Source organism: Macaca nemestrina, chromosome 16 (assembly GCF_043159975.1).
Source record: "Macaca nemestrina isolate mMacNem1 chromosome 16, mMacNem.hap1, whole genome shotgun sequence".
NCBI lineage: Eukaryota > Metazoa > Chordata > Mammalia > Primates > Cercopithecidae > Macaca > Macaca nemestrina.
The window spans coordinates 105,481,241-105,498,598 of NC_092140.1; the positions used below are offsets into that span (position 1 = coordinate 105,481,241).

Consider the following 17,358-nt stretch of genomic DNA (forward strand, 5'->3'; position numbering starts at 1 on the left):
CTGTCTCTACTAAAAAATACAAAAAAAAAAAAAAACTACCGGGGCGAGGTGGCCGGCGCCTGTAGTCCCAGCTACTCAGGAGGCTGAGGCAGGAGAATGGTGTAAACCTGGGAGGCGGAGCTTGCAGTGAGCTGAGATCCGGCCACTGCACTCCAGCCTGGGCGACAGAGCGAGACTCCGTCTCAAAAAAAAAAAAAAAAAAAAAGAATCAACTCTTTCCATGAAACATTCCTGACAATGATATATGAACACACATTTCATTGTACTCTTCTAACAGTTAAAACAAACATGCTTTGTACTATTTTGATAGACAAAACTGTTTTTAAAATATTTATTAGTCATATCTGTTCCTGTCCATTGCCTAGGTAGCTTTTGGTGTGTTAGTGGTTTCTTGTCAGTATGTGTGTAACATAGTCCTCAATGCAATTATTTTCTTGGTTTATTTTTTATCCTTTATATGTTTCATGTTCCAGTCTATTTATTTTATTTTTATTCTCTTAGAGGTGGGATCTAGCTATGTTGCCCAGTCCGGTTTCAAACTCCCAGGCTCATGTGATTCTCCCACCTCAGCCTCCCAAGCAGGTGGGACTAAGGCATGAATCACCATGCCTGACTCATGTTCCCTTCCATATTTCTGAATAGAACAAGCAATTATTGTTAAGATGTCGAATCATTACCACTTTCTTGCAATTAAACATATTGATAGTTGCAGTATACCCTTTCACTGTTTAAACAGCTAATTTATCTATATTTTCTTTTACTTTTTAAATAATTTATCTAAATATTTATCTTTTTGATCTATCTTTATTTTATATTGACTCGAGGTAGAGACGACTTGTTTTTTTTCCAGTTAACTAATTGTTCCAGTATAATTTACTGAATCATCTTTACTTCAAAAATACCTTCAGGATCACTTGAGGCCAGGACTTAAGAGACTAGCCTAGGCAACATAGTGAGACTCTACAGAAAGTTAAAAAAAAAAAATTAGTCAGGCCTGGTGGTCCACACCTGTCGCCCCACCTACTACTTGGGAAGCTGAGGCAGGAGGACTGCTTGAATCTAGGAAGTCGAAGCTGCAGTGAGCTATGGCGATGCCTCTGCACTCCAACCTGGGTGACAGACTAAGAACCTGTCGAAAGAAAAGAAAAGAAAAGAAAAAGTTGCCTATGTAACTATATAAAATATATATCTTCTATCAGCCTCTTACTTGAATTTTATTATTTCTGTAAGTTTTTCATGTGATTTTCTTGAGTTGCCTAGGTACAAAATGGCCTAGAAGTGCAACACAGAAATATTTCTTATTTCCTATCTCATTACACTGGCCAGAGCATCAAGAATGATGTTAGGCTGGGCGTAATAGCTCACACCTATAATCCCAGCACTCTGGGAAGCTGAGGCAGGTGGATTACTTGAGGCCAGGAGTTCAAGAGCAGCCTGGGCAACATGGCAAAACCCCATCTCTACTAAAAATAGAAAAATTAGCCAGGCGTGGTGGCTCATGCCTGTAGTCCCAGCTACTCGGGTGGCTGAGGCTCGAGAATCACTCGAACTCAGGAGGTGGAGGTTGCAGTAAGCTGAGATTGCCCCAGTGCACTCCAGCCTGGGAACAGAGCGAGACCTTATCTCAAAACAATGACAACAGCATGACATGACATGACATAACATTAGAAAGGATTCATCCAGAACACCATCCATGCTCAGAGCTTTTTGGAGCTTGTTATCTGATAACTTTTTTTTTTTTTGGAGACAGTTTTGCTCTTGTTGTCTAGGCTGAAGTGCAGTGGCTTGATCTCAGCTTACTGCAACCTCCACCTCCTGGGTTCAAACAATTCTCCTGCTTCAGCCTTCCAAGTAGTTGGGATTACAGGTGCCCACCACCAAACCCAGCTATTTTTTTGTATTTTTAATACAGACAGGGTTTCATCCTATTGGCCAGGCTGGTCTTGAACTCCTAACCTCAAGTGATCCACTGTGCCTGTCCTGTTATCTGATAACTTTTTCAGTTTTCTTCTCTGATTACTGCTCTACCCAGGTTTTCTACTTCAAGTCAATTTTTATCACTTTGTATTATTTTCCAAAACTTTATCTGAAATTTTCAAATTTCCCAATACTATACCCTATGATATTTTCTGATAGCTTAGAAAAATAAAAACATAGGCCAGGCAGTGGCTCACGCCTGTAAACCCAGCACTTTGGGAGGCCGAGGCAGGTGGATCACTTGAGGCCAGGAGTTCAAGACCAGCCAACATGGTGAAACCCTGTCTCTACTAAAAATACAAAAATTAGCCAAATGTGGTGGCGTGCCCCTGCACTTCCAGCTACTTAGGTGGCTGAGGCACAAGAATCACTTGAACCCAGTGGTGGAGGTTGCAGTGAGCTGAGATTGAGCCATTGCACTCCAGCCTGGGCGACAGAACAAGACCATCTCAAAAACAAAACAAAACAAAAGAAAACAAAACACACAACACAGTCCTTAGTTCTGTTATTTGTATTTATGTTTAGATAAGGACCAGTTCTTAGGTTTATCAATTCAACTCTTTTAAAAATCTTTTGGATTAGAATTTTATGTTATCTTTAGTGTTTCTTCTTTTCCCCAGAGTTGTGGGGTTTTCTGACTCTTTGACATGAATGTTTATTTTCTTTCTTTAATAGTAAGTTTTTAATGATAAGTATTGATCTTTAGACACTGCTTGGCTACTTTGATAAGTGGTACTTTCATTGTAACTCTCACGGTTTTAATCACCATTTCCATGCTAATGGCTCCCAAATCTAGTTCAGCACTGACTTCTTCACTGAGCTTTAAACTGATATTAGAATGCCTAAGCATGAAGAGGCACTAACAATGTCAAAATCAACATGTAAACACATCACCTACCCCCCGTACTCCAGGTATTCTTCTCCTGTTCTCTCTATCATCCCAAGCAAGAAAACAGAAACTCGGGGTTTATCCTAGATCATCCTCTTTCCCCAAGTCTCCAGAGCAAATCAATCACAAGTTCTTACTAATTTTACCCCTTTAATTTTATTCCCTCTTTTCTATCCCTACAAATACCATCTTTTTTTCAGGCCCTTATCACTTCTTCTATAGTCTCTCACCTGAAGAAACCGATGGCTCACACTTTATTGACAGTATTGGTGATTCGAGAAGATCTGTAATATAAAGTATCTGAAAACCTTACCACTAAAGAACTTATTGATGTAACCAAACACCACCTGTTCCCCTAAAACCTACTGAAATAAAATAAATAAATATCTGAAAATTTTTTAAAGGAAAAATGTTGTCTGAAACATTATATTTCTTCTGGAAAAAAAATCAATAAATACAAAAGGTTTAGAAAGCTAGAGAAAATTGCCTTTTAACAGAGCTGCTTACCGTTTATTATTCCTCACATTTTTAAGTCCCATTGTGTAATCTTCATTTAAACACATAGTATATTCAGAGATACCAAAGTGTTCTAATTTAGGAGTTACACACTCAAAATCATCCATTTTTAGTGCACATTTTGGAGTTTTTAGTACTTTTACTAGTGATGGCTTGCTAGGTGGAGTTACAATTACAAGCTCTTCCTTATAGTTGTTCACTGCCTGTGGAGGGTTTGGTGGAACTTGGGATACCATGTACCGCTCAAGTCCAAAATCTGAAAGTTGTGGGCTACGTGGAGACTTCTCAGAAATACAACTACTTGCAACAGGAGGATCAGAAAGATCATCTTTCACATCAGGCTTCTGAACATTTTCACAATTAGACAACTCTGGGTCAGAGCTAATGGCTTCTTGCTCGTGTACTAGGAGGAAAAATCAGAATATTCTGGTCAAACATCAAAACAGAAAATTTCATGTTTACAAAAACAACAGAAAACAGCTTATCTGAAATTTCCCAAATCAGCAAAAGTTCCGATTGTCTAAACATATTTATTTATTATTTATTGAGACAGGGTCTCGCTCTGCCACCCAGGCTGGAGTACAGAGGTGTGATCACAGCTCACTGCAGACTTGACCTCCTGGGCTCAAGTGATCGTCCCATCTCAGCCCCTGGGGTAGCTGGGACTGTAGGTGTGCCATCATGCTCAGCTAAGTTTTAAATTTTTTGTGGAGATGGGGTCTTATTATGTTGCCCAGGCTGGTGTCAAACTCCTGGGCTCAAATGATCCTCCTGCCTTGGCCCCCAGAATGATGGCATTTCAGGCATGAGCCACCACACTCAGCTGAAATGCTATTTCAATTGTCCCTTTAATAAAGTTCCGACATGTATCTCTTGTGCACCCATATCCCATTGTGATTACACATTAGAGGAGGAAAGCAAGTTAAAGTGTTACAAGATGAAAAATTAATATTTACAAATAAAAGTCCAATTTTCTTATATCCTTAATGTGATTTACTAGTTTTTCTTAATATTTTCTTTTTTTCTCTCATACTTTAGTGAGCATCAGAATATATTTTCTGTAGCTTTGACTGTTGCCCAGGCTGGAGTGCAGTGGCACTATCACAGATCCGGATGTAGGCAACAATGGGGGAGGGACCCAGGTTGGGGAGAACAATGAACAATTGTTCTGAGAAAAGGCTAATCACAAACAACCTACAGGTACTTTTTTTTTTTTTTTTTAATTTTTGAGTCAGGGTCTCACTTTGTCCCCCAGGCTGGAGTGCAGTGGCAATCTCGGCTCACTGCAGTCTCAACTTCCAAAGCAGGGACTACAGGCATGCACCACCATGCCCAGCTAATTTTTTGTATTTTTGGTAGAGACAGGGTTTCACCATGTTGCCCAGACTGGTCTAGAACTCCTGAGCTCAAGTGATCCGCCCATCTCGGCCTCCCAATGTGCTGGGATTACACATGTGAGCCACCATGCCTGGTCACAACAACCCTGCTCTGTACCTAGCCCGCCTCCAGCATGACCCTATAAAACTTCCCTTCAGCCTCTGCCTCTTTGCAGACAGCCTCTTCTCTGCTGTACTGCCCACTGCAACCTTGCAATGTATTTTCATACTTTAATAAATCTGCCTTTCTTTACCTACCACTGTCTTGGTAAATTCCTTTACCACCAGTGACACTAGCCCCAGCTAGTTGCACACACAACACTGGGCTCAGGTGATTCTCCTACCTCAGCCTCCCAGGCAGCTGGTACTACGGGCGTGTGCCACCATGCCCAGATAATTTTTTGTACTTTTTGTAGAGATAGGGTTTCGCCATGTTGCCCAGGCTGGTCTTGAACTCCTGGGCTCAAGTGATCCACCTGCCTCAGCCTCCCAAAGTGTTGGGATTACAGGCGTGAGCCACTGCACCTGGCCTGAAACTATAATTTAAAATTTCATGACAGTATGGAATCAACTGTGTTCCATATTTAACATAGAATATGATATTATTTTAGATTCATCACTTCCAGATGCCCAAGCTAAACAGCAAAGACTGCTATATAAAGATAAGTTTTTATCCTAAGTTAGTCTGGAACACCTATATCAAACACCTAGTTGAGAAAAATAATAGGGGAGCATTTCAAAGATATACAGTTTCTCAACCATTAATAGGTTATATACTTTTGTTTTTCTGAGATGGAGTCTTGCTCTGTCACCCAGGCTGGAGTGTGGTGGTGCAATCTCAGCTCACTGCAACCTTTGCCTCCTGGGTTCAAACAATTCTCCTACATGAGCCTAAGGAGTAGCTGGGATTACAGGCACACACCACCACACCCAGCTAATTTTTGTATTTTTAGTAGAGACAGGGTCTCACCATGTTGGCCAGGATGGTCTCGAACTCCTGACCTCAGGTGATCTGCCCGCCTTGGCCTCCCAAAGTGCTGGGATTACAGGCATGAACCACAGTGCCTGGCCGGTTATATACTTTCTTGTTTGTTTTTAAAAGCCTTGAGTTTAAATCTCTGAAGTTTCATATTTTGATTTCATAGTTTTTGTTCCTTTGAAGAGATTCTGAGTCACTGAGTTGTTTTGGCATTATGCTTTCTGTAAATTTTGAGAAATGTTACAAGAGTTGCTAAAAACCTACTGATGTATTTATCACAGGACTGTCATTTAAGAGAGTAATAAATCATCATTATCAGTATTCCATAGGGACATATTATTATCCCCATCTTATAAGTGAGGAAAAAGCAACTTACAGAAATTACCCAAGGTCACACATGTAATAACTGGTGGAGCCAGTATTTGACTCTATGGCTCTTTCACACCAAAGTCAACTAAATTCTATGATACCATGTGGGGGGGTGGTGGTGGTATGGGTTGTTTGTATGTATGTAGGTATGTATGTATGTGTGTATGTATGTGTGTATTTTATTTATTGAGACAGGGTCTCACTCTGTCATGCAGGTTGGAGTATAGTGGCATGATAGTAGCTTACTGCGGCCTTGAACTCCTGGGCTTAAGGGATCCCTTCTGCCTCAGCCTCCCAAATAACTAGGACTCCAAGTATGCACCATCATGCCCAACTAATTTTGTAAAACAATTTTTTGTAGAGACAAGAGTCTCATTATGTAGCCCTGGCCTCAAGTGATCCTCCTGCCTCAGTCTCCCACAGTGCTGGAATAACAGGCATGAGCCACTGTGCCCGTCTCACATGGACTGTTTAACTTACCTGCCATACACATCCTCAATATATACTTGTTCAGCCGGGCGCGGTGGCTCAAGCCTGTAATTCCAGCACTTTGGGAGGCCGAGATGGGCGAATCACGAGGTCAGGCGATCGAGACCATCCTGACCTACACGGTGAAACCCCGTCTCTACTAAAAAATACAAAAAAAAACCTAGCCGGGCGAGGTGGTGGGCACCTGTAGTCCCAGCTACTCGGGAGGCTGAGGCAGGAGAATGGTGTAAACCCGGGAGGCGGAGCTTGCAGTGAGCTGAGATCCAGTCACTGCACTCCAGCTTGGGCGACAGAGCGAGACTCCGTCTCAAAAAAAAAAAAAAAAAAACCAAAAAAAAAACCTTGTTCAATTTAATAATAGAAATGAAGACACTGAAGTTAGTCATTCAGAGGTATGGGCATAACAATGGCAGTTAATAATTAACCTTGGGTGACTGACATGCTAGGCACTGCTCTAAGCAAACTTTATCTTATTTAATCGTTATACAATATCATGAGATAGATACACTAAATATACCCACTTTACAAATGAGAAGCTAAGGCACAAGATTAAGTAACTTGACAAAGATAATAATACAGCTATTAAGCGGTGGAATACAGATTTGAACTCAGGCATTTTGGCTCCAAATTCTAAACCACTATGATAGACTGCCCTTCATTAAAATTTTAGAACCAAAAAATGACTTTGTCAAATTTTTATAGCCAATATCTCTTTCTACAGAAGAGAAAACTGTGAACAAGAAAAATGAAATAACATGCCTTGAGGTCTCTCAGCTTTTATTGGCAGGGCTAACTAGAAACCACCTATCCCAAGTTACGAAGATTTATCTTGTAGTTTTCCATCTAATAGGCCATCTAGCCTAAATGTGCTAAATATAGCATTGTGCTAGCTTTCATTTGGCATTCTGGAAAGGAAAGCAAGGACTGTCTTTATATTGCACCCCTGATTAGCACTCCAAAAGCATACCACACAGTGAGAGTTGACTAAATGTTTATCAAATAAGCATCAGATAATGACAGAGCTAGAATTAAAAACCATGGCCAAGCCTACAGTTGTTTTAGTTAATCAGGCTGCCTTGTTTCTTCAATACTAAAACAAATGCTATAAAATGAAGTTATTCAAACCTGAATTTTTCTTGACACGTGGACTATATCCATACTTCTGGAAATACTCTCTTATTTTCATAATATCCATTGAATTTTTTTCCATTAGTACTTTTGTTGCCTTTATGAAATCAATGCCTTCTTGATTTTCCAATCTTGCTTTATCAAGAAGAATATTAACATCATCCTTTTATGAATAAAGAAAATACATTTTAATTTCTCTGACTTCTGACTAAATCTATTTAGGACAAAAAAATTACTCGTCACAGAAAAATCATAAATTAATATTGTAGGAGTGATACCTTTAGAGTCTGAACTTCTGAATGAAGGTCATATAAAATTCTCATTGGATAATCTTCAAAGTCTTCAATATGAATATTGAAAGAAAAAAAGTCCAATAAGTGTAAGGAAAAGGAGGAAGAAAAAGTATACTTAGTATACAATCATATACCTTATAATGACATTTTGCTCAAAGACAGATCACATATGACAGTGGTACCATAATACCATATTTTTTACTGTACCTTTTATATGTTTAGATACACAAATACTTACCATAATCTTACAGTTGCCTACAGTATTCAATGCAGTCGCATGCTATACAGGTTTGTGGTCTGGGAACAACAGGCTACACCATATAGCCTAGGTGTGCAGTAGGTCATATCATGTAAGTTTGTGTTACATATGCTCTATGATGTTTGCACAATAACAAAATTGCCTAACATTGCTCAGAACGCATCCCCATTAAGTAACATGACTGTATAACATACACACTGAAAAGCATACAAATCCTAAGTACGTAGCTTAATGAACTTTATCAAATGAGCATACCTGCATAACTGGCCCTCAGCTCAAGAAACAGAAGTAGAAACAGAGCCTTATTAGAACTCTAGAAGCCCTCTTATAGCCTCTCCCTTCCCCACAAGGGTAAACTTTACCCTGATTTCTTTTTCTTTTTTTGAGACAGAGTTTTGCTCTTGTTGCCCAGGATGGAGTGCAATGGTGCAATCTTGGCTCACTGCAACCTTTACCTCCTGGGTCCAGGCTATTCTCCTGCCTCAGTCTCCCAAGAAGCTGGGACTACAGGTGTGCGCCACCACGTCGGCTAGTTTTACATTTTTAGTAGAGACAGGGTCTCACCATGTTGGTCAGGCTGGTCCTGAACTCCTGACCTCAAGTGATCCACCCACCTCGGCCTCCCAAAGTGCTAGGATTATAGGTGTGAGCCACCGCACCCGGCCACCTTACCCTGATTTCTAACACCACGAAGCAGTTTTACCACTTATGAATTTGATGTAATGGACTCATACAATACGCACCCTTTTGCGACTGGCTTCTTTCACTCAACTGTTACATTCCTCCAAGTTCAAATCTAATCCATGTTCATTACTGTGTAGTATTTCCACTGCATGATACCAGATTTATTTATTCTACTGTTGAAACACTTTGGATTGTGCCTAGTTTGGAACTATTATGAATACTCTTGCTTTGAACTTTCTAGAACATGTCTTTGGTACCAATGTATTCATATTTCTGTATGTTAAGAGACTTAGAAAAAGTGCTGGATTACATGTTACGCATATGTTCAACTTCAGTAAATACTGCTAGTTTTCCAATGTGATTTTTACAGTTTGCACTCCCACCAGCAGTGCATAAGAAGTGCATTTGTTCCACATCTTTCCAAACACTTGGTAATTTTCTCTTTTTCATTTTAGCTATGCTGGTGGGTATGCAACTATACTACATTGAGACTTAATTTTCATTTCCTTGATTACTAATGAAATTAATGTCTTTTCACATTCCTAATGGCCATCTGAAGACAATTTTTTTTTTTTTTTTTCTGAGATGGAGTCTCACTCTGTTGCTCAGGCTGGAGTGCAGTAGCTGATCTCAGGTCACTGCAACCTCCACCTCTGGGGTTCAAGTGATTCTCCCACCTCAGCCTCTTGAGTAGCTGGGATTACAGGCGCCCACTACTATGCCCAGTTAATTTTTAGTAGAGACGAGGTTTCACTACGTTGGCTAGGCTGGTCTTGAACTCCTAACCTCGGGTGATCCACCCACCTCGGCCTCCCAAAATGCTGGGATTACAGGTGTGAGCCACTGTGCACAGCCGAATCTTTTATTTTATTTTTTTCTGGGACGGTGTCTTGCTCTGTCGAGGAGGCTGGAGTGCAGTAGCATGATCTCGGCTCACTGCAAGCTCCGCCTCCCAGGTTCATGCCATTCTCCTACCTCAGCCTCCCGAGTAGCTGGGACTACAGGCGTCCACCACCATGCCCGGCTAATTTTTTGTATTTTTAGTAGAGACGGGGTTTCACCGTGTTAGCCAGGATGGTCTCGATCTCCTGACCTTGCGATCCGCCCGTCTTGGCCTCCCAAAGTGTTGGGATTACAGGCGTGAGCCACTGCGCCCGGCCCAAATCTTCTAATTTTAAGGCAGTCCTACTTATCCATTTTTTCCCTTATGACAAGCACTTTTTGGTTTCTATTTTTTAAATATTTGCCAATGACAAGATATGTGTCTCTCTCACATTTTCTTGTAAGAGCTTTATGGTTTTAACTTTTGCATTTAGAGCTACACCCATCTGGAATTGATTTCTGTATACAGCATGTCATAAGAATCAAGATCCACTCTTTTTCTCCATATGGATATTCAATTGACCTGGCACAACTTACTGAAAAGGCATCCTTTACCCACTGCATGTCACCTTTGTCATTAATCAGTGGGTGTTACATATGATGTAAAAGTAGTTTTTTCGTTTAACTTTTTTGAGACAGGTTCTCACTCTGTCACCCAAGCTGGAGTACAGCGGTGCAGTCATGGCTCACTGCAGCCTTGACTTCCTGGACTCAAGCAATCCTCGCACCTCAGATTCCCAAGTAGCTGGGGACTACAGGCATGCACCACCCCACCCAGCTAATTTAAAAGAAGTGGAGTTATTTTTTGTTTCTTTTTTGAGACAGAGTCTCACTGTCACCCAGGCTGGAGTGCAGTGCCCTCATCTCAGCTCACTGCAACTGCCGCCTCCCAGGTTCAAGTGATTCTCGTGCCTTAGCACTGCCCCCACCCAGTAGCTGGGATTACAGGTGTGTACCACCACACCCGGCTAATTTTTGTATTTTTAGTAGAGACGGGATTTCGCCATGTTGGCCAGGCTAGTCTCAAACTTCTGGCCTCAAGTGATCTGCCCACCTCAGCCCCGCAAAGTGCTGGGATTACAGGCCTGAGCCACCACACCAGGCCTAAAAGTAGTAAAATAATTATATTTCCCTTTTCTAAAACACATCTCCCTTGAAGGTCTCCTTCTTCTTCCACCTGTTAAAAGTTGACCAGTTTTCATTAGGGAAATGCAAGTCAAAACCACAATGAGATTCCACTTCATACTCACTAGAATAAGTACAGCAAAAAAGATAATAATAAACATTGGTGAGGGTGTGGAGAAATTGCAACCCTTATTCATTGCTAGTGCAAATGTAAAACGATGCAGACACTTTGGAAAAACAAATCTGGCAAGTCCTCAAGAAGTTAAACTATATGACCTAGCAATTTCACCTCTAGATATATGCTCAAGAGAATTAAAAACACATTAACACAAAAACTTACATGTGAATATTTACAGTAGCATTATTCATAATAGCCAAAAAGTAGAAACAACTCAAATGTCTATCAGCTAGTGAATAACGAAAATGTAGTAGGACCATACAATGGAATATACTCAGCAATAAAATGGAATGAAGTGATGACACATGCGACTACATAGAGAAACACTGAGACATTACACTAAGTGAAATAAGTTAGTCACAAGACTATAAATTCTATAATTCCATTTATATGAAATGTCCAGAATAGACAAATCTATAGAGACAGAAAGTGGATTCATGGTTGCTTAAAGCTGGTGTGGTGGATGGGGTAAAGGGGAGTGACCGTTAAGGGGCACAGGGATCTCTTCTAGGAGTGATGAAAATCTAAACTTTTTGTTGTGATAATTGCACAACTCTGAATATCTTAATAACCACTAAATTGTATCCTTTAAATGGTTTTATGGTATGTGAATTATATCTCAAAGATATTTAGAAGTCAACCAACTGAATTATTCATCATTGTGATCATAAAAGGCGAGATTGTTTGTGACCATTGTCTCTAATTACAATTCCACATTTTCTATAACGCATATGGGACAGGAATTGTATGATTATTCCAAGTTTTCCTTGTAAACACAGAAGAAAATGCAGATTATGCAGAGTCAATATGTCGGTAGGAAAATAAATTAGGATGAGCTTTATGGAAAGTCTCTCTCTCTCACATATATATATGAGAAATTTTATATATATATAAATGTACATAAATATACATAAAAATAAAGAAATATAAATATATATTAAAATATATAAAAATATATGCAAAATATATAAATACATAAAAAATATATATTATATAGCTATCTTATATAAATACATGTAAATATATGTGATATATAAATATACAAATATATAAAAACATATATATTATATATAAAATAAATATATAAAATATATAAATATATATAATATATAAAAAATATAATATAAATATATAAAATATATTAAAATGGAGATTCTATACATTTTATATATAGATTTTATATATATATGTATATTTTATATATATATAAAATCTCCAGGCTGGGCCCGGTGGCTCACATCTGTAATCCCAGCACTTTAGGAGGCCGAAGCGGATCACTTGAGGTCAGGAGTTTCAGACCAGCCTGGCCAACATGGTCAAACACTATCTCTACTAAAAACACAAAAATTAGCTGGGCGTGGTGGCGTGAGTCAGTAATCCTCGCTACTTGGGAGGCTGACGCAGGAGAATCGCTTGAACCTGGGAGGTGGAAGTTGGAGGAGTCGAGATCGCGCCACTGTACTCTAGCCTGGGCAACAGCGAGACTCCATCTCAGGGAAAAAAAAAAGAAAAAAAGAAAAAGCATCCAAAAATGTCAATGCAATTTTGTGTCTATTATAGTACTATCACAAAATCAAATAAAAACAAAAAAGCCCTAAAATAAGAATGGTAGAAAAGCTACTAAAATATTAATAGTGGTGTGGCATGACCCATGGATACGGGGTATTTATTTTCTTTCTACTTTTCCATAGCTTAAATTTCCTACAATGCACATATGTTGATTTTACAGTCACAGAAATAGACATTTTCTTCTTTTTCCTTTTTTTTTTTTGAGACAGAGTCTCGCTCTGTCGCCCAGGCTGGAGTGGAGTGGCGCGATCTCGGCTCACTGCAAGCTCCGCCTCCCGGGTTCCCGCCATTCTCCTGCCTCAGCCTCCCGAGTAGCTGGGGGCTAATTTTTTTTGTGTTTTCAGTAGAGACGGGGTTTCACCGTGTCAGCCAGGATGGTCTCGATCTCCTGACCTCGTGATCCGCCCGCCTCGGCCTCCCAAAGTGCTGGGATTCCAGGCGTGAGCCACCGCGCCCGGCAGAAATAGGCATTTTCAAGTGACTGGAGATCATTCATTACATAATTAAAGTAAAAGTCTGCAGGGTGTAATATTTTAAAGCACATTACAATTATGACATTTATGAAATAATTCCAAAATCTGAACTACTTTTTCAACAATTTAAAAAATCTCCAATAAAAAGGGGAATGGTGAATTTTGCTTTATTTATACACATTTTTTTAAAACCCCAGCACTGTCGAGTACTAGTGTTTGTGTTGGTAATACGGTTTAGTGGGAAAAACACAGAGGTTTACTGCAACTGTTGACCACCTGGGTGAGAAAAAAGTCACTGTATGTGTAAAGTATCGTGTATAGAACAACGTTAAATAGCCTGATTCTAAGATAATCTGTTTAGGTTTACATGGTATTTTACTGACAAGCACATATATTGTATGTGACGAAAGCATATCACGTATAAATTAGTATATGTATTATGAGCTCAAACTGTCAACTTAGGTTCTTACTCTTAAGCGCTGCTGTCTCTGTTCACAACATAAATAGTGCCACTTTCATTATCTCAGGAGAGCCTTGGGGTTGTACAAGGGACTAAAAGGGACACGCGATAAGAGTTCCTAGGAATAAACCATAAACAGGCCCGGGAGCTACGCTAACGCCAAACGCCGAGCATGGAGACACTCAGCACCCACTCCGCGCCTTGGAGGCGGCCGTCCACGCCGTCAGTGCCTGGCGGTTTCCGCGGGCCGCACCCTCCACTCGCCACGCCCCTCCTCCCGCGGCGCACCCCGCGCACCGGGCCCTGGCAGCCCGCCTCACGCACCGCTTTCCTCTCCGTCCAGCGCTCGCTGCAGCCGGGCCGTCTCGCAGTCCAGCGTGCTGGCCAGAGACCGCAGCTTCCCACAGAAGCTCCGGATAGGGTCCATGCTGAGCACACCCGGGAAGGACTCCAGGCGTACGCGGACAACACCCCTCAGCTCACAGCCTCCCGCCACTAGTTTGAATCGGCGCCGGACGCGTCCTCGGCTCTGCGCAGACGCAGTCCTCTCTCGCGAGAGCTGAAGTCTCTCGCCGAGGCGCCAGGAGACCCCGCGAGACAGGTGCGCTTACGCCGCAGCGTCTGCCGGCAGCCGCGGAGTCCTGAGCAACCGACCGGTGAGTACCTGTGCGAATTCAGTCCTGTAGGAAGCGCCTTGTTCGCCTGCTGGCCTTAGCTGGGCTCCCCGCTTCTCTGGAGGGGAGGCGGTGCGGGAACTCCCGTAGGCGTGAGCTGGAGCGCGCGCCCGCTGCTCTCTCCAGGTCAGGCCGCGCCAGTTCGCGTCCGCAAAGCCCGTCCCTCTCTTCCGCAGGCACCATGTTCCTGACTGCGCTCCTCTGCCGCAACCGCATTCCCGGCCGTCAGTGGATCGGGAAGCACCGGCGGCCGCGGTTCGTGTCGTTGCGCGCCAAGCAGAACATGATCCGCCGCCTGGAGATCGAGGCGGAGAACCACTACTGGCTGAGCATGCCCTACATGACCCGGGAGCAGGAGCGCGGCCACGCCGCGGTGCGCAGGAGGGAGGCCTTCGAGGCCTTAAAGGCGGCCGCCACCTCCAAGTTCCCCCCGCATAGATTCATTGCGGACCAGCTCGACCATCTCAATGTCACCAAGAAATGGTCCTAACCCTGAGTCGTCATCCTCGGATTTTATGGATCACGGGGCTGCCCTTCTTTACCTGGTTCTGGAACTGAAAAACTGTAGCTACTGTGAAAATGAGCCTTTGGACCAGTGTTTATTAAAACAAACAAACATGAATAGTCTGCATATAGAATATCTAGGGCTCTAAACCCTCCAATACTTAAAAGTGTAATCGCTGTCCTGTCGTTTCTTTAGTCTGATAGGAAGATAGGGATTTCCTCAGTCACATGATATTTTGAAGGAAAGCTGCAATAAAGCCACAGACTATGATTTGAGGTCTTTGCTTAAGTGTGAGATACTTGATGGGGGTTTATCATGCAACATTAGTTTGCTTACCTTAAGAATTGCCCAAAAATAAAAGGAAATATGAGCTTTTTAGTTAAACATACTCCCACAAACATTTTCTGGGATTTTACTACTAAAAGTGGACATTTAAGCGAAGTCAAAGAGGCCGGGTGCGGTGGCTCACGCCTGTAATCCCAACACTTTGGGAGGCCAAGGCGGGCGGATCACTTGAGGTCAGGAGTTCAAGACCAGCTTGGCCAAGGTGGTAAAACCCTGTCTCTACTAATACAAAAAAAAAAAAAAAATTAGCTGGGCATGTTGGTGCAGGCTTGTAATCCCAGCTACTCGGGAGGCTGAGTTGGGAAGATCGCCTCAATGAACCTCATGCCTCAGAGGCAGAGGTTGCAGTGAGGTGGAGGTTGCAGTGAGCCAAGATCATGCTAGTGCACTCCAGCCTGGGAGACTGCATCTGAAAAAAGGAAAATAAACGAAGTAAAGATATTTATCAGAACTGTTACAGGAAGGTGTATTTTGTAGCTATTTAAGGCGGGGTGCTGTAGTGCCTGCATGTAGTCCCAGGTATTCGGGAAGATTGCTTGAGTCCAACTTGGGCAACATTGCGAGACCCTATCTAAAATATAATAATAATAATAATAATATATGGCCAGTCGGGTGGCTCACGCTTGTAATCCCAGCACTTTGGGAGGCTGAGGCGGGCAGATCACTTGAGGCCAGGAGTTCAAGACAGGCCCAGCCAACATGGTGAAACCCTGTCTCTACTGAAAATACGCAAAATTAGCCGGATGTGGTGGCGAGGCCTGAGAATTACTTGAACCCGGGAGGTGGAGGTTGCAGTGAGACAAGATTGTGCCATTGCACCCCAGCCTGGGTGACAGAGTGAGACACTCTCAAAAAGTAAATTAATAAGTGATTATAATAATATCTCTGAGCTTTTCATACCTGGAAATAGTGGCAGCTGATACTGTTGAGGAGAAAGGTGGAGAAAGATTGCCAGGGGGACCTGCTTAAGCGTTACTACTACTATTACTCTAGTCTATGTATGAGTCAGAAACCTTGGAATTTGGAATTTGTAAAATGGTAATGGTTAACTTGAATCTCAGAGGACAGTTGAGAAGCAAAAGGATGCCAAAATAAAACCACAAGTATGAAGAAATTAAAGGCAACAAATGAGAAGCTAGGCATTGTAATGTACAATTATCATCTTTAAGTTTTAAAATAATCTTGTAAAATAGATATCCCCACACTACAGATGTGAAACTGAAGCTCAGAAATGTCAGCAACTTCCCATAAACAGTAAATGTATAACATAGGACTAGGCTTACTAAAGACCATGCTTGTTTTAACATAGCACTCTGGGTGCTGCAAATAAAATACAGCCATTGGCCAAGGCAGTGTCATTGAAACATGTAACTTTTCTCTTTGAAAACCTATAACTGTTAGCATCATAGCCATCATAGTCCTTGAACTTTTTTGTCAACAGAGGCTAATTGGCCACCCAGAGATGTTCATAATTACACATGTAACAAAACATCAATGCCAACCTGGGCGTTATGCACAGTCCCTGTCTCATATCTGTAATAGAGGTCCTGGGGCTCTGTTTTATCCAATGTTGACTGAGGGAAAGTGCCATTTCTCAACCTTGCCTGAGTAGGCAGGAAAAGTTTCATAAGAAGTGATCCTTGAACGAATTCATAGTTTGCCTGGCCAGCAAGTGGGTGGCAGGAATTATAGGCAGAGGGAACGATCTTGTGATTGTTTAAGAAGTTGATAGTATTTTAGTATTGTTACAGGGTAGGATATTTGAGAATGGGGAAGAAAAGAGAGAAAAGGCTGAAGAAGTAGGCAGGAACTAGAACACGAAAGGTCTTGCATGACACTATAAGAAGTGTAGCTTTTATAAAAACGTATCAGCAATGTGGAGCCATTGAAAATTCTTAATTAGTGGAATAATGAAAAACACGATGAAGCCACGCATGGTGGTGCACCTGTAATCCTACCTAATTGGGAGGTCTAGGCAGGAGGATTGCTTGAGCCCAGGAGTTTGAGGCTGCAGTGAACTGTGACTGTACCATCGCACTGCAGCCTGGGCAACAGAACAAGATCCCATCTCTTTAAAAAGGAAAGAAAGAAAAAAAAGAAATGCATTGGTAATGGTACCAAAACAGATGTATAGACCAATGGAACAGAACAGAGGCCTCAGAAACACGTCTACAACCATCTGATCTTT

The 17,358-nt window shown here is 41.7% G+C and overlaps 2 protein-coding genes across 4 annotated transcripts in view; one reads left to right on the forward strand and one right to left on the reverse strand.

The window, feature by feature from the left end:
- LOC105490309 (spindle and kinetochore associated complex subunit 3) overlaps positions 1–14,220 on the reverse strand; it is a 27,849-nt gene extending 13,629 nt beyond the window's left edge. For 2 of the 3 annotated variants that reach the window (XM_011755820.3, XM_011755817.3), the window contains exons 1-4: positions 13,971–14,220; positions 8,002–8,063; positions 7,721–7,886; positions 3,374–3,785 (exon numbers count right to left, since the gene is read on the reverse strand). In XM_011755820.3, the coding sequence (XP_011754122.1) occupies positions 3,374–3,785; positions 7,721–7,886; positions 8,002–8,063; positions 13,971–14,073 (743 nt within the window). In that variant the 5' untranslated portion in view covers positions 14,074–14,220. Of the gene's footprint in view, positions 1–3,373; positions 3,786–7,720; positions 7,887–8,001; positions 8,064–13,656; positions 13,867–13,970 lie in introns of those variants that run through there. The other variant, XM_011755819.3, reaches the window with a different exon arrangement.
- LOC105490308 (mitochondrial ribosomal protein L57) lies at positions 14,170–15,100 on the forward strand. The gene is made up of 2 exons (XM_011755816.2): positions 14,170–14,302; positions 14,497–15,100. Exon 2 carries the CDS (start codon positions 14,502–14,504, stop codon positions 14,808–14,810), a length of 309 nt encoding a protein of 102 aa, XP_011754118.1. The 5' UTR covers positions 14,170–14,302; positions 14,497–14,501; the 3' UTR covers positions 14,811–15,100.
- Positions 15,101–17,358: the final 2,258 nt, after the last annotated feature.